This window comes from Anolis sagrei, chromosome 4 (genome assembly GCF_037176765.1).
Source record: "Anolis sagrei isolate rAnoSag1 chromosome 4, rAnoSag1.mat, whole genome shotgun sequence".
NCBI classification, from domain to species: Eukaryota; Metazoa; Chordata; class Lepidosauria; order Squamata; family Dactyloidae; genus Anolis; species Anolis sagrei.
In genome coordinates this window covers 66311304-66335278 of record NC_090024.1, presented here as the reverse complement: position 1 = coordinate 66335278, position 23975 = coordinate 66311304, and the positions used below count along the sequence as shown (strand labels likewise).

General features: G+C 40.3%; 1 protein-coding gene across 1 annotated transcript in view; it reads left to right on the top strand.

Annotated features, from left to right (window-relative positions):
- The first annotated feature begins 5343 nt into the window (after positions 1–5343).
- Positions 5344–23975, top strand: part of PTPN2 (protein tyrosine phosphatase non-receptor type 2) — a 27409-nt gene continuing 8777 nt past the window's right edge. The window contains exons 1-7 of the mRNA XM_060775017.2: positions 5344–5607; positions 13576–13666; positions 19293–19393; positions 20941–21039; positions 21180–21317; positions 22965–23174; positions 23295–23456. Coding sequence (XP_060631000.2) covers positions 5539–5607; positions 13576–13666; positions 19293–19393; positions 20941–21039; positions 21180–21317; positions 22965–23174; positions 23295–23456 — 870 coding nt within the window. The 5' untranslated portion in view covers positions 5344–5538. The remainder of the gene's footprint in view (positions 5608–13575; positions 13667–19292; positions 19394–20940; positions 21040–21179; positions 21318–22964; positions 23175–23294; positions 23457–23975) is intronic.

Sequence of the window (23975 nt, the reverse complement as noted above, 5' to 3'; positions counted from 1 at the left end):
CCTAAACAGTTTGGGACCCGCCTACCTTCATGACCATATCTCCTTCCACAAACCTGCCCGATCTCTTCGATCTTCAGGGGAGGCCCTCCTTTTGCCCCTCCCTTTATCACAGACCCGACTTATGGGAACAAGGGAGAGAGCCTTCTCCGCTATGGCCCCCCAACACTGGAATTCACTGCCTGGTGGGATTAGGCAAGCCCCCACTCTAAAAGCCTTCAAGAAGGATCTCAAAACCTGTTTTTTCCGTTGCACCTTTGGAGAGTGACGTTACATCTCCTTTGTCCGCTCCCCTAAAATATTTGTCCCCATATTGTATTCTCCCCTGCCAGTTCGAAGGCCTGTCTCCAGTACTCAGTTTCCAATGTTTATCTCCTGCACAAATATTTTCCTTTTAATTTCTATCTCATGCTGAGTTTTTATCATTTAATCTTGTTCATGTGGCCTGCTCATTGTGATTGTATTTTTGCACTGTTTTATTGTATTCTTATGTTTTATTTGTTTTGTTGTGATGTTTGTTTTGTGTTTTTGGTTTTATTTTGTTGCAATGCATTACTGGGCTTGGCCTCATGTAAGCCGCCACAAGTCCCCTTCGGGGAGATGGTGGCAGGGTATAAATAAAGTTGATTATTATTTGAAACACAACAAGATGAGTCCACAACAGACACTCTGCTGGCTGTTGAATTGGATCACACGTCGGACACTTCCCAAGTATCTAGGACTGTGTGATGTATCGGCGAATAATGCGTGCAGATCCCAGTAAGGTGGCCTTTTGCAGCTGGCAGATGGTAATCTTGTCAGCGCTGATTATGTTTAAGTGCAAGCCAAGGTCTTTAGGCACTGCACCCAGTGTACCGATCACCACTGGGACCACCTTGACCGGCTTGTGCCAGTCTTTGCAGTTCGATCTTTAAATCCTCATATCATGTCAACCAGAAACCAGTTGTTTCTCTTTAATCCTGCTGTCACCTGGGATTGCAACATAGAATCATAGAATCAAAGAGTTGGAAGAGACCTCATGGGCCATCCAGTCCAACCCCCTGCCAAGAATCAGGAATATTGCATTCAAATCACCCCTGACAAATGGCCATCCAGCCTCTGCTTAAAAGCTTCCAAAGAAGGAGCCTCCACCACACTCCGGGGCAGAGAGTTCCACTGCTGAACAGCTCTCACAGTCAGGAAGTTCTTCCTAATGTTTAGATGGAATCTCCTCTCTTGTAGTTTGAAGCCATTGTTCCGCGTCCTAGTCTCCAAGGAAGCAGAAAACAAGCTTGCTCCCTCCTCCCTGTGGCTTCCTCTCACATATTTATACATGGCTATCATATCTCCTCTCAGCCTTCTCTGAATTCGGAAGTCCCAGAGGAGTTTGACGTGTTAATTTTCTGTAACTTTTCCCGGCTTGTGATCCCACCAGTTTATTATTATTTGTTTAATATCACCTTTCAATCCATTTCCGTTACTTATTTACTTACTTACTTAGGCGATCCCTCGTTGGACGAGTAAGATGGTCTTCCATTATGGATTTCCTTGTGGGTCCGTATGTAGCTGTGGAGCCCTATTCTTGCTCTGCATCTTCTTCCGCAGTGAGGGCATTGGTTTCCAGGTGGAAGGTGGTCCCGGTCGGGGTTGGCTTGACGCACCTTCCTCCTGGCACGTTTCACTCTTTCACCCTCCACTCGTGCCTCCTCAAATTTTGCAGCACTGCTGGTCACAGCTGTCCTCCAGCTGGAGCGCTCAAGGGCCAGGGCTTCCCAGTTCTCAGTGTCTATGCCAGAGTTTTTAAGGTTGGCTTTGAGCCCATCTTTAAATCTCTTTTCCTGTCCACCAACATTCCGTTTTCCGTTCTTAAGTTCGGAGTAGAGCAACTGCTTTGGGAGACGGTGGTCAGGCATCCGGACAACGTGGCCAGCCCAGCGGAGTTGATGTTGGAGGACCATCGCTTCAATGCTGGTGGTCTTTGCTTCTTCCAGCACACTGACATTTGTCCGCTTGTCTTCCCAGGAGATTTGCAGGATTTTCCGGAGGTAGCGCTGATGGACTCGTTCCAGGAGTTGCATGTGACGTCTGTAGACAGTCCACGTCTCACAGGCATAGAGCAGGGTTTGGAGGACAGTAGTTTTATAGACAAGCACCTTGGTCTCCCTACGGATGTCCCGGTCCTCAAACACTCTCTGCTTCATTCTGGAAAATGCTGCACTTGCAGAGCTCAGGCAGTGTTGTATTTCGGCGTCAATGTTGACTTTGGTGGAGAGGTGGCTGCCAAGGTAGCGGAAATGGTCCACATTTTCTAATGTTACACCGTTAAGCTGTATCACTGGCATTGGAGAGGGGTTGGCTGGTGCCTGCTGGAAAAGCACCTTGGTTTTTTCAATGTTCAATGACAGGCCGAGCTTCTCGTATGCTTCTGCGAAGGTGTTTAGAGTGGCTTGTAGATCTTCTTCTGAATGTGCACAGACGACGTTGTCATCAGCATACTGGAGTTCTATAACAGATGTTGTTGTAACCTTGGTTTTGGCTTTCAGTCTGCTGAGGTTGAATAGCTTGCCATCTGTCCGATAGATTATTTCCACTCCGGTGGGAAGCTTCCCATCAACAAGGTGAAGTATCATAGCGATGAAGATGGAGAATAGAGTTGAGGCAATAACACATCCCTGTTTGACACCGGATTCCACTTTAAATGGGTCACTTTGGGAGCCACTGCTGTTCAAGACTGTTGCCATCATGTCATCATGGAGGAGCCGCAGGATGTTCACAAATTTGCTTGGGCACCCGATTTTGTGGAGGACGGTCCAGAGAGCGCTGCGATTCACTGTGTCGAATGCCTTTGCAAGGTCGATGAATGCCATGTACAGAGGTTGGTTTTGTTCCCTGCATTTTTCTTGGAGCTGTCGTGCAGTGAAGATCATGTCCACGGTTCCTCTGGAGGGGCGGAAGCCGTTCTGGGATTCTGGGAGGGTGTCTTCTGAGAGGGGCAGAAGGCGGTTTGCAAGGATTCTTGTGAGGATTTTCCCAGCTGAGGTTAGAAGGGAGATACCTCGATAGTTTCCGCAGTCTGTTCTTTCCCCTTTTTTGAAGAGGGTGATGATGGCGGCGTCCTTGAAGTCTGCTAGGATTTTCTCGGTCACCCACACTTTTTCTATGAGCTGGTGGAGTTGGTGTGTCAGCTTAGGTCCTCCCTCTTTAAAGATTTCAGCAGGGATCCCATCTGGTCCACTGGCTTTGTTATTCTTCTGTTGGCTGATGGCATTGCTGACTTCTTCCAAACTGGGCAGTGCTGCAAGCTCATCCCTGGTTTGTTGTTGTGGGATTTGTGAGAGGACCTCTTCGGCCACATTGGAGCTGCGGTTCAGGAGGCTTTGGTAGTGTTCTTTCCAATGTAGTGCAATTGAGTTTTGGTCCTTCAGGAGTTTGGTTCCATCTGATGAGCGTAGAGGCTGTATGCCATGGTTTCTTGGTCCGTAGATGACCTTTGTGGCTTTGAAAAATCCCTGAGCATTATGGGTATCTGCCAGGTGTTGGATTTCTTCGGCCTTCTTTGTCCACCAGATGTTCTTGAGTTCTCTTGTCCTTCTTTGGACCTCAGCTTTTGCACTGGCATAGATCTTTTTCTTAGCAGCACAGTTGATGTCTCTCTGCCATGCTTGGAAGGATTTCCTTTTCTTGTCAATTAGCTGTTGGATCTCGATGTCATTTTCATCAAACCAGTCTTGATGTTTCTTGGCTTGGTATCCAATAGTTTCTTCGCAGGCTTGGATGATGGAGGTCTTCAGTTTGTTCCAATGTTCCTCGACGTTTTCGGGGTGTACTGTGGGTAGATGGTCCTTGAGTGCTGTTTGGAGATGGGCTCGTCTGGAGGGCTCCTGAAGGGCTTGGGTGTTCATTTTGCGCCTTATCTTCCTTCCTTGGAGTCTGCGCTTGGGAGCGATCTTGATAGCCATCGAGGATCAAATTAGCCTGTGGTCAGTCCAGCAGTCGTCAGCACCTGTCATGGCTCTTGTGAGGAGCACGTCACGGCGGTCTCTGGCACGTGTGATGATTACATAGTCTAAGAGGTGCCAGTGCTTTGACCGGGGGTGCTTCCATGATGTCTTGAACTTGTTTTTTTGGCAGAAGAGCGTGTTGGTGATGACAAGGTTGTGTTCCGCACATTTGGTGAGAAGCAGGATGCCGTTTGAGTTGCTGTTTCCAACCCCATCTTTTCCTATGGTCCCTGGCCACAGGTTGAAGTCTTGCCCAACTCTTGCATTAAAGTCCCCCAGGAGGATGATTTTGTCCTCCTTAGGTATCCCCGATAGGACGGTGTCCAGCTGACAGTAGAATTTCTCCTTGATGTCTTCGTCAGCATCTAGTGTTGGTGCATAGGCACTTATGATGGTTGGCCGTTGGTTTTTGGCAAAATCGATTCGGAGGGTTGAGAGTCGTTCGTTGATGCCAGTGGGTGCTTCGGACAGATGTTTCATCAGATCATTTGTAATGGCGAAGCCAACTCCGTGCATTCTTTGGTCTTTTTCGGGCAGTCCCTTCCAGAAGAAGGTGTAGCCTCCTTTTTCTTCCTTCAGCTGTCCCTCTCCTGCTCTCCGTAATGTGTCCTGACTAGGCCAGGCCTGTTGTCATTAATGGAACATTTACTTAGGGTTAAACACTGGGGTTTAGTCTTGCAATTCCCTAGTATAGGAACAGATCTTGGTATCTGCAGGGGTTTGGTTCTAGGACCCCAAATCCTTGGATGCTCTTATATTGATGTAGTAAAACTAGAGTAAAGGTTTGCTCTAAAGTAGGCTTGGGCAAACTTGGGTCCTTCTGGTGTTTTGGACTTCAACTCCCACCATTCCTAACAGCTTCAGACCCCTTCCTTTTCCCCCTCAGCTGCTTAGGCTGTTAGAAATGGTGGGAGTTGAAGTCCAAAACACCAGAAGGACCCAAGTTTGCCCAAGCCTGGGTTAACACTACATTGGTTTTGATTTCCCATCTTAACTGCATTAATTTAGAGTATAGATGCACCTTAACTGCATTAATTCAGAATATAGATGCACCTTAACTGCATTAATTCAGAGTATAGATGCACCTTAACTGCATTAATTCAGAGTATAGATGCACCCTATAAGAGGGCACATTACACACACATATCTGCTGAGAAATAAAGCTGCCTTTCCTGGTTCACGCGCTGCGAAAGGAGGGGGAAACTTTCCCCTTCTTATCACGCACGCGCCTTCCCACATACAGTAAGCAAGTCAGCCCCTTCCAGTCAGTCCCCGCCCAGAGCGCCCCGTGACGTCAACCCAGGTGTTGTTTTTTTTCCCTCTTTCCCTTCCCTTTCCCTTAGCGCTTAACTGCGCATGCGCCTGGCGGGGACGTCAGCGGCGCGGGGCCGGTTCCGTGTGCGCTTGCGCGGAGCCAAAGGTAGCGCGGCTGCGAGAGTGGGCGGGTTGCCGTGGTGGTCCGCGCCCTGTCAGTCAGCCAGTCGCGCGCGGAAGGTGATGAACTTGTCGGCTCCCGGCGGCCCTCCTTCCTCCTCCGGCTCTTGCCGCCGCCGCCGCCATTATGTCCGTCACCATAGAGCAAGAGTTCCAAGAGATCGACGCTGCTAACGACTGGCAGCCCCGGTACCTGGTGAGGGAGGCTTCGGGGAGGGAAGGAGGGAGGCAGGGAGAGTTCTCGGAGGGGAAAAAAGTTAGTAGCGCCACGACCTCTTCCTCAGGAGAAGTGCGCATGTTCTGGGTTTTCCAAGGGGTGGGGTGGGATGAGATGAGAAGGGAGGGAAGGAAGGATTCTCTGAGGGCTGAAGCGAAAATGAAGGCGCCTGTGTGGTCGCTCGAGAGGAGAAGAGGGGGTGGAGGGGGCCAGGCAGGCAGGCCGGCCTGCAGCGCGCATGCGCCAACAGTGAATGGGTGGTCGACCTAAATGGCTTGGGAGGAAAGGGGTCGTATTGGAGCAGCCAGCCTTTCCAGGCTCTTCTCGCTCTTACTTCTGTATTTGCTCGTCACGTGCTTGTCATGCTGCCCCTTGGGGCTCTGCTGTAGGAGTTCTGAGACAAAAGTAACGAGAACGATTGGATCCATTCGTTATTTTTTAGTGAGCATACATTAAATTCAATTAGTCTACTCCTAAACTTCGGCCCTCCAGGTATTTTGAACTCCCAACTCCCACCATCCCCAAACTTTGGCCCTCCAGGTGCTTTGGACTAAACTCCCACCTTTCCTAAACTTCAGCCCTCCAGGTGTTTTGAACTCCCAAATGTTGGCCCTCCAGATGTTTTGGACTCCCAACTCCCACAGTTCCCAAACTTTGGCCCTCCAGGTGTTTTGGACTCCCAAATGTTGGCCCTCCAGGTGTTTTGAACTCCCAACTCCCACAATTCCTAAACTTCGGCCCTCCAGGTGTTTTGGACTCCCAACTCCCAAATGTTGGCCCTCCAGATGTTTTGGACTCCCAACTCCCACAATTCCCATGCTGCCCCTTGGGGCTCTGCTGTAGAAGTTCTGAGACAAAAGTAACGAGAACAATTGGATGCATTCCTTATTTTTTATTGAGCATACATTAAATTCAGTTAGTCTACTCCTAAGCTTCGGCCCTCCAGGTGTTTTGGACTCCCAACTCCCACCATTCCCAAACTTCAGCTCTCCAGGTGTTTTGCACTCAACTCCCACCATTCCTAAACTTCGGCCCTCCAGGTGTTTTGGACTCCCAATTCCCACCATCCCCAAACTTCAGCCCTCCAGGTGTTTTGCACTCAACTCCCACCATTCCTAAACTTCGGCCCTCCAGGTGTTTTGCACTCAACTCCCACCATTCCTAAACTTCGGCCCTCCAGGTGTTTTGGACTCCCAACTCCCACCATCCCCAAACTTCAGCCTTCCAGGTTTTTTGGACTCCCAACTCCCACAATTCCCAAACTTTGGCCCTCCAGGTGTTTTGGACACCCAACTCCCACAATTCCTAAACTTCGTCCCTCCAGGTGTTTTGGACTCCCAACTCCCACAATTCCTAAACTTCGTCCCTCCAGGTGTTTTGGATTCCAGCTCTGACAATGCCTAACAGCTTGTTAGGAATTGTGGGAGTTGGAGTCCAAAACACCAACTCATGCCTGGTCTACCTCCTACAAAACAAGCTCCCTGTGCACATGCCTGGTCTATCCCCTTCAAAACAAGTTCCCTGTGATCGAGGAGTGCTTTTCATATGTTCACGGAGAGAGTTTGGTCCTTGTGGCTTCTTCCAGTTATATGATTCTATGAATATTCCTGTGGAATAGTTCCCTAGAAGTACTTGAAGTGGCCAGTTTCTGGTCAAAGGAAATTTAGTATAATGCCAAGTTTTTAACTTTATGTTTTTATCTATCTATGTACACAGAGAGAGAGCTGTTCAGTGGAACTCTTTTCCCTGGAGTGTGGCGGAGGCTCCTTCTTTGAACTCTTTTAAGCAGAGTCTAGATGGCCATCTATCAGGGGTGTTTTGAATATGATTTCCCTGCTTTGTAGGGGATTGGACTGGATGGCCCATGTGATCTATTCCAACTGTATGATTCTATACACACAGAGACACATAACTGTATTCTCAATTTGCTTCTGACATGATAAATAAATCCCCCCTCCTAGACTTCTGTTCATACATTAGAAACGGTATACAAAGGGACTTTGTAGCATCTTGGGGACTAACTCCAGAGCATGAGGTTGGTAGCAAGAGTGTTCAAAAGTAGATACTTGAAACTGTGAATAATGGCAAATGCTATATTTTGACTATACAAGTAGTTTCCAAGTTATGAACAAGATAGGTTCTGCAGGTTTATTCTTCAGTTTCATTTGTTTGTGATTCGGAACAGGTAAATTTGTGAAGTGTAACTCCATATATGTGTGTTAACCCTTCCATGTGAATAGCACATGGAAGGGTTAACACCTTTGAAAAAAATGGCTTGTTGTGGAAACAAGGATTGGTACTAAACCTTCACTTGAGACACCTTTTTCTCTTTGATAACTCTTCCAAGAATGAATTTCCCTTACTAGGGTTAGATTTCTCTCACTTTCTGTTGTCTCGTCCCTGTTCTTAACTACGAGTCATTTTAAGTCAGATGTTTGTAAGTCAGTGTCTGCCTGTATTTGGGCCAGAAACATGTTATAGGATCACACTTGAGCATCTGGAGTGGCCCATAACTACTTTCAGGAGGGGTAGATTTTGGTTAATACGAAACTATGGCTATAAAATGCATGGACAAGAAGTTTGTGCAGTACAATAATTTTTAAAAATCACCGTTGTTGGCCTTTTGGAGAAAATGCCAGACATTTGCCATGGGTATTTGAAATTACTGTAATTGTGAGTATTTGAGGCTGGGAATTTGAAAGGCATTGGGGAAGAGATGCTTGTAGTCATCAACATGTTTAGGCAAACATGCTGATCCCTACTTGTCTCTTTTGCTCCTTTCTACTTCCTGAAGAAACATGGGATTGATAACTGTGTTTAACAGGATTTTTGTTTTCAGAACTGATGCATAATTGCCTATGTTCCTATAATAGCCTTAGTGGAGAGCTTGTGGATTACAAGGAAGAAATATGTCACAGATATGCTTCCGTTTACATATGGTAGAAAAAAAATAGGTTCGTTCATTAAAAAACAGCAATTCAATATGTAACAGTAATTTTTAAATCAATACCAAAAAAAAAAATGAAATGAATCAACCCTGTCATGAATTCTTGCATAAGTAAACAAAAGCAGTTTGAATATTCTAAATGCACCCATGCATGATTTTTTTTTTACTAACCTCTACTTCTCTTAAGATTTTTTAAATTTTAGTATGAGCCCCCAGTTGTGCAGTGGGTTAAATCCTTGTGCCAGCAGGATTGCTAACCGACAGGTCAGTGGTTTGAATCCGGGGAGAGCAGGTTGAGCTCCCTCTGTCAGCCCCACCTCCCCATGTGGGGACATGAGAGACGCCTCCCACAAGGATGGTAAAACATCAAACAACCAGGCATTCCCTGGGCAGTGTCCTTGCAGACGACCAATTCTCTCACACCATTCTTTCACAGTTTCTGAAGTCACTCCTAGCATGAAAAAAAAATTAGTGTACTTCCCTTTATCTCAACACTATGCTTCTATTGATACAGCCTAGAACCATATTGACTTTTTAAGGTGCTGCATCACATTTTTTTACTTATGTTTAGCTTGTGGTCTACTAAAATTCCTAGATCCCTTTCACATGGATTGTTGTCAAGCCAGGTGTCACCCATCCTGCATCTGTGTATTTTATTTTTATTACCAAAGTGTAGTAGTGTCCATTTCTCTGTTGAAATTCATTTTGTTAATTTCAACACAGCTCTCTGATCTGTTAAGGTCATTTTGGATTCTGATCCTGTCCTCTGAAGTATTAGCTATCCCTCCCAATTTGGTGTTATCTGCACATTTGATAAGTATGTTTTCTATTCCGTCTTCCAAATCATTAATAAAACAGCACTGGGCTCAGGACACAACGTTGTGGCACCATACTGATTACTTCTTTCCAGGATGAGGCGGGGCCATTGTTATACACCCGTTGGGTTCAGCCTGTCAACCAATTCCCAATCCGCCGAACAGTAGCATTGTCTAGATTACATTTTATTAGCTTCTAGTGAGAATGCCATGGGGGACCTAGTTAAAGACCTTACTGAAATCAAGATATTCTATATCCACAGCCTTACCTTCATCTACCAAGCTTGTAACACTATAAAAAAGAGATAAGGTCCATCTGGCATTACTTGCTTTTGAAAAACCCATGTTGATTTTTTGTGAGTTTGGCTTTCTTTTCTAAGTAATTGCAATTTGTCTCTTTAATGATCTATTTCACAATTTTTCCTAATACTGATGTCAGACTAATGGGTAGAAGTTTTGATAGACAGAAGGTGCTGAGGAGAAAGACCAGTGGACGTATAAAAAGACTATAAAAAGGAGCTTAATTGTTTAAAGCTTTGTTACTGAGGTATGACTGTATTGAGGTATGACTGGCATGGGCCAGAGAAGTATAGTTATAATTTTTGTGCTATTGTGGATTATTTTTTTCTTCAAAGGGAGAGGGGAATACTTTGAGTGTTCAGAGCACCTGTTTTGCATTGCAGTCTTCTATGCGTTGTATCTGCATACAACACTTAATTAACTCTGAACATATTTCTGAGTTGACATGGCAAGGATTACTTTGACTTTTTATGCAATGACTAGTGTTTCATGGCATGGATGGGTACAGCTGAGTTTTAATGATAATGACTTTTTGAAAGCTATAGAATGAGTTGATTACTGAAATTAGGTTTGAACCAAGGACTTGTGGCTCTCAGCTGACAGTCTTGGCTGTTACGTTAAGATAACTCTTGTGTTAAAATCGGATGTGACTAACACTTCTGTGTTTTTCCGATACCACATCCTTTCTTTGCTCCTTGGAGAGCTTTGTAAAGGCATGAATAGCACAACTACTTTATTCAGATTTTTTCCTCTATTTGTTGGATTAGATATTTCTAGAAATGAAAGACTTGGCCATTTGTCAAGGTTTTATGTGTATTATCAAGCCACTTCCCATTATGTAAGGTCTTCACAAATAAGGTTAAGAATAAATGGAGAATTTTCAGTTTTTGTTTAATTATCATATTCAGACATAGCAATAAACAATAATGTATTCAAATATAATTGTTGTTTATTCATTCTGTTGCATTATGACTCTTTGTGACCAGCCCATGCAAGTTGGCCATAGCCACCCCAAGCTCCTTCAAGGTCGGGTCAGTCGCTTCAAGGGTAACATCCATCATTCTTGCTCTTGGTTGGCCCATCTTCCCTTTTCTTTCCATTTTCCCCAGCATCATTATCTTCTCCAAGGTATCCTGTTTCCTCATTACGTTGCCTTTAATTTCCTTCGTCCAGTGAGCAGTCGGACATTATTTCCTGGAGTATGGACTGGTTTGATCTTCTTTCAGTCCAAGGCACTCTCAGAATTCAGTCCAAGGCACTCTCAGAATTTTCCTCCAACACCACAGTTCAAAAGTATCTATCTTCCTTCACTCAGCCTTCCTTATGGTCCAGCTTTTGCAACCATAGGTGGGGAATACCACCGTTTTAACTATGTGGACCTTTGTTGTCAGTATGATGTCTCTACTCTTCACTATTTTATCGAGATTGGTCATGACTTTCCTCCCAAAAAAGTAAACATCTTCTGATTTCCTGGCTGCAGTCTGTGTCTGCAGTAATGTTCTCTCCTAAAAATACAAAGTCTGTCACTATCTCTATATTTTCTCCGTCTATTTGCCAGTTATCAATCAGTCTGGTTGCCATAATCATGGTTTTTTATGTTTAACTACAACCCAGCTTTTGCGCTTTCTTCTTTTAACTTGGTTATCAGGCTCCTCAGCTCCTCCTTGCTTTCAGCCATCGAAGTGGAATTATCGACATATCTAAGATTGTTAATGTTTCTTCCAGCAATTTTAACTCCAGCCTTGAATTCGTCAAGCCCTGTACGTCGCGTGATGTGTTCTGCATACAGTTGGAATAGGTTGGATACAGCCCTCCCCTACTCCTTTCCCAATCTTGAGCCAGTCTGTTATTCTGTGGTCTGCTCTTACCATTGCTCCTTGGCTGTTATACAGATTCCTCAGGAGACAGACAAGGTGACTTGGTATCCACAAACCACCAATAACTTGCCACAATTTATTATGATCCACACAAAGGCTTTTGAATAGTCAATAAAACAGAAATAGCCATTTTTTCTGAAAGTCCCTGCCTTTCTCCATTATCCAGCCGATATTGAAAATTTGATCTCTTGTTATTCTACTTTTTCTAAACCCAGCTTATACATCTCCATGTATTCCTGGAGTCTGCCTTTCAGGATCTTGATGATTACCTTACTGGCATATGAAATAAGTGCCACTGTACAAAAGTTTGAGAATTCTTCAGCATTTCTAATTTTTGGTATGGGGGATATATGTTTATTTTTTCCAATCTGATGGCCATTCTTGTGTTTTCCATATTTGCTGGCATATGGCATGCATCACCTTTACAACACCCTCTTTCAAGATTTTAAACAGTTCAGCTGGGATCCCATCATCTCCTACTGCCTTGTTATTAGCAATGCTTCTTAAGGCCCATTCAACCTCACTCCCCAGGGTATATGGTTCTAATTCACTCACCACACCATCAAAGCTATCCTCGATATTATTATCTTTCCTATTCAGAACATCTGTATATTCTTACTGCCTTCTTTTGATCTCTTTTGTTTCTGTTAGGTCCTTGCCATCTTTGTTTTTGATCATACCCATTTTTGCTTGAAATTTATCTCCGATGTTTCTAATTTTCTCAAACATATCTCTTGTCCTTCCTATTCTGTTGTCTTCAAGTATCATAGAAAAGTATTAATGAATTCTTCTTTTACGTTCTTTGGCTTGGCTCTACTCCCATTTTAATGAACCGCATCTTAGCATTGCATCCATATCTAGACAAATAGTTACGATACATAGATTCGAGATCTGTTGCAGTGATATGCTCCAGTAAACTGAAAGTAGAAATGACACTTTCAGTTTCTTCTTTGGTTTTATAATAGAAGGACATTGTAGTTTAAGGCTTCTTAACATTTCATTTCTGTCTGACTTTCTTGCATATAATCTCCCCCATTATGTGTGTTAGTTCATATACTAAACAAATGAGGAATTAAAAAGAAAGCAAAAAGCTCTTCAATTTGATTCCAGTTAAAGCAAATTAATTGGGGGGGGGGGGGGGTTAAAGTACCAGAAGACACATTTAATAAATTTCTGAATTTTAATGAATCTGAAAAATGTTGTGTATTAGAGCCAATGTAGTATAGTGGTTTGTGTGTTGGACTCCTATGTAGCACATTCTTACTATTAATATTGCAGAACTGTTTTGGTTGATAATCAGCCACTGTCTTAAGCAGTAGCCCTCTTTCAAGTGCATTACAGGGTTGCACAGTGATTCCTGTCCCTGCTGGATGATTGTTTGTCCCCACGGCTGTTTATCCGGGCAACAGCAAAATATGTAATTTGCATATTTTGAACTAGAAGAATCTGTAGAAATTTGCTAATAAAGACTGCCCATCTACTTGACCAAGAGTTTGTTATGTCATACCTGGATTATTGTAATAGGCTACTGTCAGGTTTGCCTTCCTGCTCTCACCCACTTTTGGTTTCAATCATATGTGATCTGAATTATTTTAAATCTCCCTAAATATTCACACATCTCTACTCCTGTCTTTCTCTTAACTAGCTAGCAGTTTGGGCCAGGGTCTGTTTTGAACTTTTACTTTTGCTCTGTGCTTTAGTCTCCCTCAGTACCTGGCAGTTCAGCTAGCATGGTGTGTAACATCTAGGAATCTAAGATATGCAGGCAAAGGATTATTGTCTTTTCCACCAACATGCACGCCTGAGGTTGCTGAGACATGTATGATGTGTTGGGGGCTGAAAAGTGTATTATAAATAAATATTGTTAATATTGTTTTTAGTTTTGTTTTTTAAAGGGGGTGTTGCATTAAGTCCTATGAAAAAGCTAGTTAAAATCCAGAGTTTTGTTTTCATAGACAGTAAATAAGCAATTCTTCAAAAATTAATAAATTATTTTTCTTTCTTCAAGGATATACGGCACCAATCCAATGACTATCCACATAAAATTGCGAAGTATGCAGAAAATCGAAATCGTAACAGATACAGAGATGTTAGCCCATGTAAGTAAGTTTTTACTTATATTTTAATTTTTAAAAAATTAATTCAAACTTACTTACATTGAAAAGGGATCTTAGTCATGTAACAAAATGTTCCAGTATAACAAAAGCAGGGAAATAGAATCAAAAGGACATTCATTGTTTCTATAAAAGCTTGTGAATGTCCAAATATAAATCTCATTTGTAAATTTGATCCACATGTCATTCTTTCAAATGTTGCAAGCAAGGTTATATCTCCTATTGGTTGAATCACAGGTGGAGAATAATTGTCTTTCCAGTAATGAAGTGTCAAGCTTTTAGCAGTAAAAAAAATCACATCCATTGGCCATTTGTTAATTTACAAGAAACAGATAAATAATTCAAAAGAACATGCATGTCCCTGAATATCAAGTAACTTTCCAATACCAAATTTATTCATTCTATAAAAGGGGCAATGTTTTGCTAATAATGTTTCAGTAAGAGCTGTATGGCAAATGCTGCCTTGTTAATAAAAAAGTAATCCAAATGCTTATGCCAAATAAACTTTATGGAGGAATTGAGATTTGAAAACAGATAAACATTTTTATTGAAGGTATGGACTGAGAATGAGCTTGTTATTTTAGAGCAGTCATTTGGTGTTGATGAAGAGTTTTTACCCTTTTCAGTTTTGCAAAGGCAGTTTAAACTACCACTATCAATTAAATGCTGATTTCTCCAACTGAAATATTTGTTACAATGCAGGCTTGGATTTTAACATTACAGAGAGTAATTAAGTGCTCATACCAACAACACACACATTTAGGCTGCAAGAATTGAGTCAATTCTTCAAGAAATTCTGTTTCCTCAGCCAATTTAAATTTCTTTAGTTGCCCCCACAAAGACACAATAAAGTGGGAAACTTGGTTAATACTTCACCTTTAAGTGCCTTACAAACATTTTTGCTTTAATAAATTGTCTTCTCTGGTCACCTGCCTCCTTTGTAAAGTCAGTAAAAATCATCACCTTGCCTTATTTTGATTGTCACTTTCCTCACTGCCTAGCAATTGAAGCGGGGAATCTGTAGTAATATGGAGAAATTGAACAACCGGAGTAGACCCAAACATAGTTTAGCATTGGAAACTGATTGAGCTCTTTCATTTTATAGTTGAAATCAGATAGCAAAGCCAGCAGCATAAATATGTATCCAGAAATTTAATTAGATAATAATAATTTTATTTTTACTTGCCTCTCCTCGTGGTGGGTTACAACATAGTTAAAACACATAAGCATTGTAAACATTCTATAAAATATGCATATTAAAATGTATTTCTATGAAACACATATTAAAATACACAGAGCAAAGATTAAAACACAGGGCCCAAGTTTTAAATTAATTATTTAAACAGACTGGGTAGGCCTGCTTGAAGAGATAGGTCTTCAGATGTGTTTAAAATTCCAACAGTTCTTCTGGCAGGTCGTTCCAAAGTCTTGGTGTGGCTGATGAAAAGGTCTTGCAGGTGATGGTTTTTCAGTCGTATTCTGGAGTAGCTGTCCCCCAACAACTTGCACTTGGTCTGGAAATTCAGTGGAGTGACTTTAGGATAGTGTCATATGTTCACTCCTGGCTGTTCCTCTAACCATTCTGGCTGCCGTATTTTGACTCGGCTAAAGTTTCCAAACTTGATACAAAGGTAGCCCAATATCCAACCTTTAGATTACCAGTGTGTGCACTACCATCTTTAGGTCCTCCAAATCTAGGAAGGGGTGTAGCTGGCCTATCAGCCAAAGCTGGTAATAAGCACTCCTGACATCTACCTGGGCTGGCGTTTGGAGAAAAGGATCCAAGAGCACTTCCAAGCTGCAAACACAATCTTTCAGTGGGAGTGTAATCCTTTAGAAGATAGCTTCCAAGTCTCTCAGGGCAATGATCTGTAGATTACCATGTAGGGTAAGAATTTTTATCTGAGAAATCCAGGCAAAGAAAAGGCTATTGGAAACATTCATAGCCGTTTCATGAGTTTGTAACCATATCTTCTGGGGCGTCGCTCTGCAATTCAGTGATTTGTATATGTCTTCCTAATGTGCCCATTGAATCTTGAATTGCCTTAATTTAAGGAGTTTTGCTTAGAAATTTCACCGATTTTAGAACTGATGACTTCAATTAATCTTTAAGATTAAGTTCAGCTCAGTTACTGACATAAGAACAGTCAAAAGCCTTCTTCAGAAATGGCAATACTTTTTTACGAAAGATTAATATCCTGCCTCTTTTATATGGAATTCAAAGTAGTATGCAGTTAAACATAGGATTTCTCTTCTGCACATATGTGCTGATCAGAACTTCCATGATTCAGCAAAGTTGCTGCTAGAATCCCCTGTCGTTCAGTATTGCTGTCTAAATTTCCAACTAAGCTAAAGGTTAGGTGCCTCTAACTCCCTATATTATGATTGCCTGGAGCTTTTGTTAGCCATTTCACTTAGTGGGCATGATTGTATGCATGATTCTTATACAATCATTGTCTTTTGACTAGAATATAATTACTGGCTGTAGATGTTTAAAGGATTAACTACACATGTTTAAATAAGTACAAAAATAGTATTACTGCTATTTAGTATTCTGTCTTAATGTTTCTGACAAGCTGCAAGGATATAAGAATGCCTGGTAAATGCTTCTAAAATTCTGGTGAAACCTGTAGGACTTCTCTAAGATAAATTGTTTATGGATCAGTGCTGCTAGATTAGAAACTGTTATACTTAGCTAAGTAGCTATATTTAGCTTACTTGAATAATAAACCTTAATTATATGTACATACCATTATATACTGGCAGTAAGACACTTAGCATTTCATTTGCTAGGAAGCAGACTCTGGTGAAAAAACGCTTGACCTGGAATATTGCAATCCACCAATAAGTAAAATGTAATTTTTCTACTCTTCTTTTGTTTTGCTGAATTAAGATAGGTAAAGTTTATCTCCCAATTAACAACAAGGCCATAAGAAAATTAGCATACCTTCTGTGAAATTCTGCTCTGTCTTTCCTGTGATTAGGGGGATATGAGTTTTAAAGGCCATTCTAAAGGCCATTGTTGTGTTTGTTTTTACCATACTGTTATTATTTAATTGTTTTTTCACTTCTGTATTGCTTTTGTAAACTTTTTAGTGTGAATATATGTTAGCTGCCTTAAGTCCCCATTGGAAGAAAGGCAGATTATTATTATTATTATTATTATTATTATTATTATTATTATTAAATAGAAAATAACATTTTTGCATGACTTGTGATTATGTAGCTAATGCTGGAAAAAAGGTTGAACATACTAGAATTCAATTGAAATAAGGAAACATTTCTTGTCTGCATGCCTCTCTGTCTAGATCAGTGGTTCTCAACCTGTGGGTCCACAGGTGTTTTGGCCTACAACTCTCAGAAATCCCAGCCAGTTTACCAGCTGTTAGGATTTCTGGAAGTTGAAGGCCAAAACATCTGGGGACCCATGGGTTGAGAACCTCTGGTCTAGATGCAGGGATGATCGTTTCAGTATCTCTGAGATAGTATCAGAAGTTTCATGGTCTGTCTAATAAAATGGGGGGGGGGGGGCATTTTTGTATGGTGGTGGTAGTTATAATAGAAACATAGCTTTAAAGGTTTAGGTATATAATACTTACAGCCTGACGTATGAAAGTGAAACAAAATCATTGCTTATCTATTAAATCAAACTGCAACCACTTGGTGATTCAATGGTTAAAGCACTACTTACTGACATCATATTTCCGAGAACAGTAGTACCAGTATGTGTGATTTACTATAACAAGATCATAAGTTTTTTCCTGTTGGCAAATGGCATGTAGTGTTTACAAAGACTTTGGTTTCTGTCCAACAGAAACATTTGACTTCCAATAAATTGATACATGAAAAGAGAATCTTAGTGCTTTAATTTGCAGGGAAGATAAACAATTTGCTTTGAAGGAAACAGTATTTAATTTTTAATAGTTTTTAAAATACACATTCATTGTGGTTCTCTGCAGGAAAATAGTCTGAATCAAGTGTCTTCAGCTATTTTTAGTATGATTGCTTTGTCTTGGAAACTCTTAGATTGCATAGATTTTTGTATAGGAAAAGAATGGAGGGCAGTTTCTGTACTTGTCATAAGAAGTTTGATGATTTGTAGATAAATGTTTCAGATCCACCTTTGAAGAATATCATATACTTTTAAAAGAAAGATTAAGATTAGAACCAGAACTGTAATGCATTAAACTGCAGGTTTTCTTTTTAATTTTTTTAGATAGCTGTCTGCCATTACTTAGTTTTTATTTGTGGTTATTTTTTTACAGTCTTTCTTGAAGTTAGGGTTAATGACCTGTTTTTCCCAAGTAAATATGTCTTCATTATCAACAAGTCATGTAGTTCCTGATAGTATTACATCAATCAGAAGCACTGCTATTTATGCTACAGGCCAGATATGATGCTTATCTTAACTCCTATGAAATATGTTCATAGAAGTATTGTTTGTTATTTTAAATTGAGCATGAAAGAAAACAGTTTTGAGGGAAAACACTCTTCTTTTAGGCAGATGATAAGATGATGGAAATTAGGCTTCTGGTGGTAGCTGCTAGACATACTACTGATGGAGGAGGGTTAATTTTAGCAATAAGTGATACACTGACTGAATTTTATCATGGCCACAAGTACAAGCAGAAATTGCTGCTTCAAATTGTAACTTTGCAGTGAATCCTGTTGAGTAGCTTTCTGAAAGCCTTTGCTGACACCCACAGCTTATACCACAGAGTTCCCCCAGTCTTACAAAAAACAACTCAGGGTCTCATCACCGTATGAGTGTGGTTTGTTTTAATTTCCTAAGATTATGATGTCAAAAGATTCAGGTTTGTAGTTTATAACCTGTCTTGAAAGAACAGAAAACATGTGGCAAAATCTTTGTATACTGTTTGATCATTGAGGTCATTGGAATTGAGAATTCTTATGGCCAAGTGAATAGAAGGGAATAAAAACCTACCCATGTTTAAAGTACAGAATGGTTAAAGTCTAGAATAGGCATAGACAAACTTCAGCCCTCCGGCTGTTTTGAACTTAACTCCCACAATCCCTAACAGCTAGTAAGCTGGCTAGAATTTCTGGGCGTTGAAGTCAAAAACACCTGGAGGACTGATGTTTGTCCATTCATGCTGTAGAGGGATGGTGGGAAGACTTGTATGTCATTTATGTTTGAAGAAGTAGATAGCCGAATTGCTCTATTGCTCTACTGCTTTTACTTAGTTTACATTTAACTGATGCATATATGGTAAGAACTGTTTGGGAGTTTTTCCCCTCATTATGTATTGTTTTGTAGAATTTCCTTCATTTTTTTTCAAAATGGCTTTTGTAGGTATGGGGTGGTGGTGTGTGGGAAGATGTATCACTTCACATCAGAATATTTAGTAGCAAATCGATAAAGATATGGCATGTATTTACCCTTGACGTATCCACAAGTCAGCAAAACCTATAATTTTGGCCTCAAAACTTTCCCTGAATTTATACACAAAGTCCAGTTATACCTGAGTTTATACAATATGTCAGAATTGCTTAACTATCATTACTATGACACAGTATTATGGATAAAATAAGGTATTAAAAAGTCTTAGTTTTTTATTCTTAATAGTCTCTTAATTATATTTATTTTAAGATGATCACAGTCGTGTGAGACTACAGAACACAGACAATGATTATATCAATGCAAGCCTGGTGGTTAATGAAGAAGCTCAGAGAAATTATATATTAACACAGGTAGGTATTTCCAGATGGTTGTGTCTAAATTCTCACACAATGAAGCATGAAACCTAACCTTGGGGGTGGTTTGGATGGTTACTGGAGCCAAGACAAGGCCTTCCTTTCTGTTGTACTTCCACTGGTTTCTTAACCAACTAGAGCTCTGGGCTGGAGTGAAGAGAGAGGGGACCAGGGGACAGTTCCATCTTGTCTCCTGCGTATGTCATCAGTTGGGGACCCCTCCACCCAGCACCAACAGCTGCTCTGGGCCAGAGTGAAGAGAAGAGGCCAGAAGACAGTTTCACCTTGTCTCCTGATACATAATGTAATATAATATGTTGCATATACATATAATATTTATACCATTATAATGTAATATAATACTAATAATAATATATTATAATTATATATGTTATATACATGTAATATTACTAATAATATTAAAATATAATGGTATAGTACAATATAGTAATATATAATATTGATATTGTACTATGCTAATAATATAATATATTGTATGCATATATATATCTTGTAAGCCGCTCTGAGTCCCCTTCAGGGTGAGAAGGGCGGCATATAAATGGCGTAAATAAATAAATAAAGTTTTTTTATTTTGATGTAATGAGCACAAAGAAGCCAGGACCTTCAGGACAGGAAGACTGAATACAGTATGATCCATCTGTCTGTGTGGGATATGTGCCTGATTTCACATGAATAAGTGAAACTGCAGATAATACCGAACTCTATTTAAATGAAGAACATCTGGCCCAAGATTTGCCCTGAAGGAGTTATTGCCTGAAGAGGACATATTTTGTCAGACATGGATAAAAGACACCACAGCTATTAGTCCAATAGATACAGGAATCATACTGGTTTGAGGGAGGATCAAGCAGTCAGAGAGGGGAAAGTAACACTTAGTTCCTTCCCATCTCCCCACTGGCCCATCACTGCCCTCAAAGGTATTTGTAGGTTTTCCAGATTTGCAGTTGGGTCCATACCCGTGCTGCATCCCAACACTGAACATCTGTTTTTTCTAGCCTTCCTTTGCTATCCTTGCAAGACCAAACCTGGTAAAAAATACTTCAGCCATATAGAAGATGTGGAAGAAAAGGGGCTGGGCCAATGTAAAAGGATTTTATACAAAGGACCGTCTTTGTCAGAGGATTTGTTAACTGAGGTGTATCTATATAAACATGGTACTTCAATAAATATGTCATAAATAATTTTAATACTTTAGAAAATCTCAACTTTGAATCTGTGGAACTTCTGTAGAGAAACTAAAGGTTTTTTAAAATAATTTCAGAAAGATTTGTAAATATATTGACATTTTTGTCAGTCTTTACTCTCCATTATATTTTGATTAAGCTCTAACATTAAATACTCCACATTCCCTTTATGAGCCCAAGCACTGGAGATGACCTGGTTCTCTTTACTGAAGAGAAAGACTGCACTCACCAGGGGACTTTGATTGCTTGTTATGCTAATTATTCTTTGTTTAGGAATGTTTGCTGCTGCAGGTCTCATTTGAAATAGATTGCTTACTGAATGGCCTTTCTCTTGTACAGGGTCCACTTCCAAATACATGCTGCCATTTTTGGCTAATGGTATGGCAACAAAAGACAAAAGCAGTTGTTATGCTGAACAGAATTGTTGAGAAAGACTCGGTGAGTTCTGTTAATTACATCCAACTGTACATGTAATACTAGTTTGGTCCTTCCGAGGAAAATAACTTGGCAGTCATTATTCATGTCCATGTGATCCATCTTTAACAAAGTTTTGTTAACAATATCCCTTTACAACTTAGGTGAAATGTGAACAATACTGGCCTACGAGGGAAGAGGAACAAATGATGTTCAAAGAAACTGGATTTTGTGTGAGGCTAAAATCTGAAGATGTCAAATCGTACTATACTGTACGCCAACTTCAGCTAGAAAACATTAAAGTAAGCTTTCATCAAAATAATAGATATTTTCTCTAAACCCTTATAGAATGCACATGCAGCTATTGTTTGGAACAGTTCGTGGAAATGTGCTTGTGAAATCAAATCATCTCTATTATAGATTCTCTGTGGGGGATGGAGCATGATTATCCCTTCATGGACAGAGATGTGATTGATAGGCAAATGGAAATGTCACATTGTTACATTTACTATATTTATTACTTACCCTGTACCTCTGTGTGGCCTGTAAGAGAAAAAAAATCTCACACTGAGAAACAGCAGCATTTCAGTAAAGTGTAATCAGATCTCTTTTGAGAAGGAGTGGGAGGGTATGAAGAGACACTACATACTTAAGAATACTGGATTGAAGTAGGAGAATGTTTGCTTTATTTAAAATATGGAGAAGTACTCTAGTTTTCCTTTGATAATTAATATTTTTCTCTACTGATCGCCATGCAGTTCCCTAGTAGCAGGTTTCTCATATCATCTGAATAGCTAGAATTTACTCAGATTCTAGGTATGCCACCTATTTGGCCTGGATTGCAAGATTTCCTTTTTTAAAGTAAGTTTCTAGCTCTTACAGAAGCTGAGATGTGACAAATTGGAACAAGCCCAATCAGGAATTTCAAGCATGAGGGAAGTGAGACAAAATGATGGATTGGAAGAAGCAAGAGAAGAGCACACTGTGATGGTGCAAAGGGGAGGGTGTTGTAGACAGGAGCGCAAGGGCACACCACACAAATGTGAGGCAAGAGTGGGAGTAGGAGAGAAATGTGAGCAATATTGCACAAGAAACAAATGAGAGGCGTACCACAGGGACACCAAGTAAGGTAAGAGAGTAGGAGAGACAGGAAAGATAATTATGAATGGTGCTGTACAGGAAGAGATGCTCAAAGCAATAAAGGAAGAAAGATGGGAGAGTGAGCCTCATGGGTGGTGATATGTATGAAGCAAGCCAGGGGGGGAAACCATGGAGCAAGATATTAGAGCAAGTCATGCAAGTAGTGATGTGTAGGAAGCAAGCAAGGAACACACCACAAGGGAGAAGGTTAGGGAGGGAGCAGGAGAGCTGGGAAAGCAAATAGTGTGAGTAGTGGCATGCAAGAAGCATTTTGAGAATGTGAGATGAGAAAATGGTGATGTAAATTTCCAATAGCGGTCTGTGACAACCCTAACAGTGAACCTAAGAAATTTGTAACTTTTATTAAAGAGCACTTTTTTGTGGGTGTTATTTGAAAGCTAATGTTTTGACTGTATAACTAAAAATTACCATTGAATTGTGAATGTTTGTGTTATTAACAGTGATAATCAAGCAACGAGTGGAGATCCAATGTTTGATCAATAATTCTTTTCCATACTAAATTTTACTTCCTAAATGTTTTTAGGTGAAGAATACATTTTAAAAACCCCACAAACTCGTGTTTCTTCTCTTGTTATGTATACATTTGAAATAATTGTAGATCATTTAAAAGATGCCAGTGCACCGCTAATGCAGTCAGTTCAGGTGGCAACTGCAAGTAGTATAAATACAATAGTAAGGATTCAACCTGTTACCGTGCAATTTTGCAAGTGTGGTTCTGAAATATGGATAAACCAGGATTTTGCATTTCAAGCCATATAAACATGTTTTAACACTATGACTTTTTTCAGACTGGGGAGTCCAGAATTATATTCCATTTTCATTATACCACATGGCCAGATTTTGGAGTTCCTGAATCTCCAGCTTCATTCCTTAACTTCTTGTTTAAAGTCAGAGAATCTGGATCTTTGAGCCCTGATCATGGGCCTGCAGTCATTCACTGCAGTGCAGGAATTGGACGTTCTGGTACATTTTCTTTGGTAGACACGTGTCTTGTCCTGGTAAGTTTGCCCCAAACCTTCCCAAGAACTACTATATCGTTAATTTTGGTATAAAAATATTGTTACTCACTATTCTTTAGTAACAGTTGGAATTAGTTGTGTTTGTTTTCATTTCTATAGATGGAAAAAAGAGAAGACCCATTTTCTGTAGATATAAAACAAGTATTACTAAATATGAGAAAATACCGAATGGGACTTATCCAAACTCCCGATCAGCTGAGATTTTCCTACATGGCTGTAATAGAAGGAGCAAAGTACATAATGGGAGATCCTACTATACAGGTATGTATTTAAAATGATTGGACTGTTTTTGAAATTTCTTGATTCTTTTGAAATCCAAATAAAACAGATTAAAATGCTTTACAGAATAAGGTTAACCTGTTCTATAGGGCTTATGCAAGTAAGGTTGATGTCCATTATGATATGTATTGTCTAACTGTATTCATCTTCTTAATGAATTAAAATGCTGTGATGATAATACTTTGGTGTTACTACATTGTAGAATAAACAAAACTTTACGTACAATTGAACTTCACTTATCTTGTGATGCAAATACAACCTGTAGAAATTTCACAGTTAACACAAATCTAGCTGGATTAGCAACGTTTTTTTATACATCTCAGTATCAGAGATGTCCTTCCTCTTTCTGGTGTTATGCTACTTAGTATAATAAATATTAAAAATTTCACATATTGCCTTCTTAGTTACCTAACTCTAAACTTTCACTAGATAATACTTTAAATAGTTAGCTGCCCAGCATTTTAATTCATCTGTAATTATTTTTCCAAAATATTTCTATGT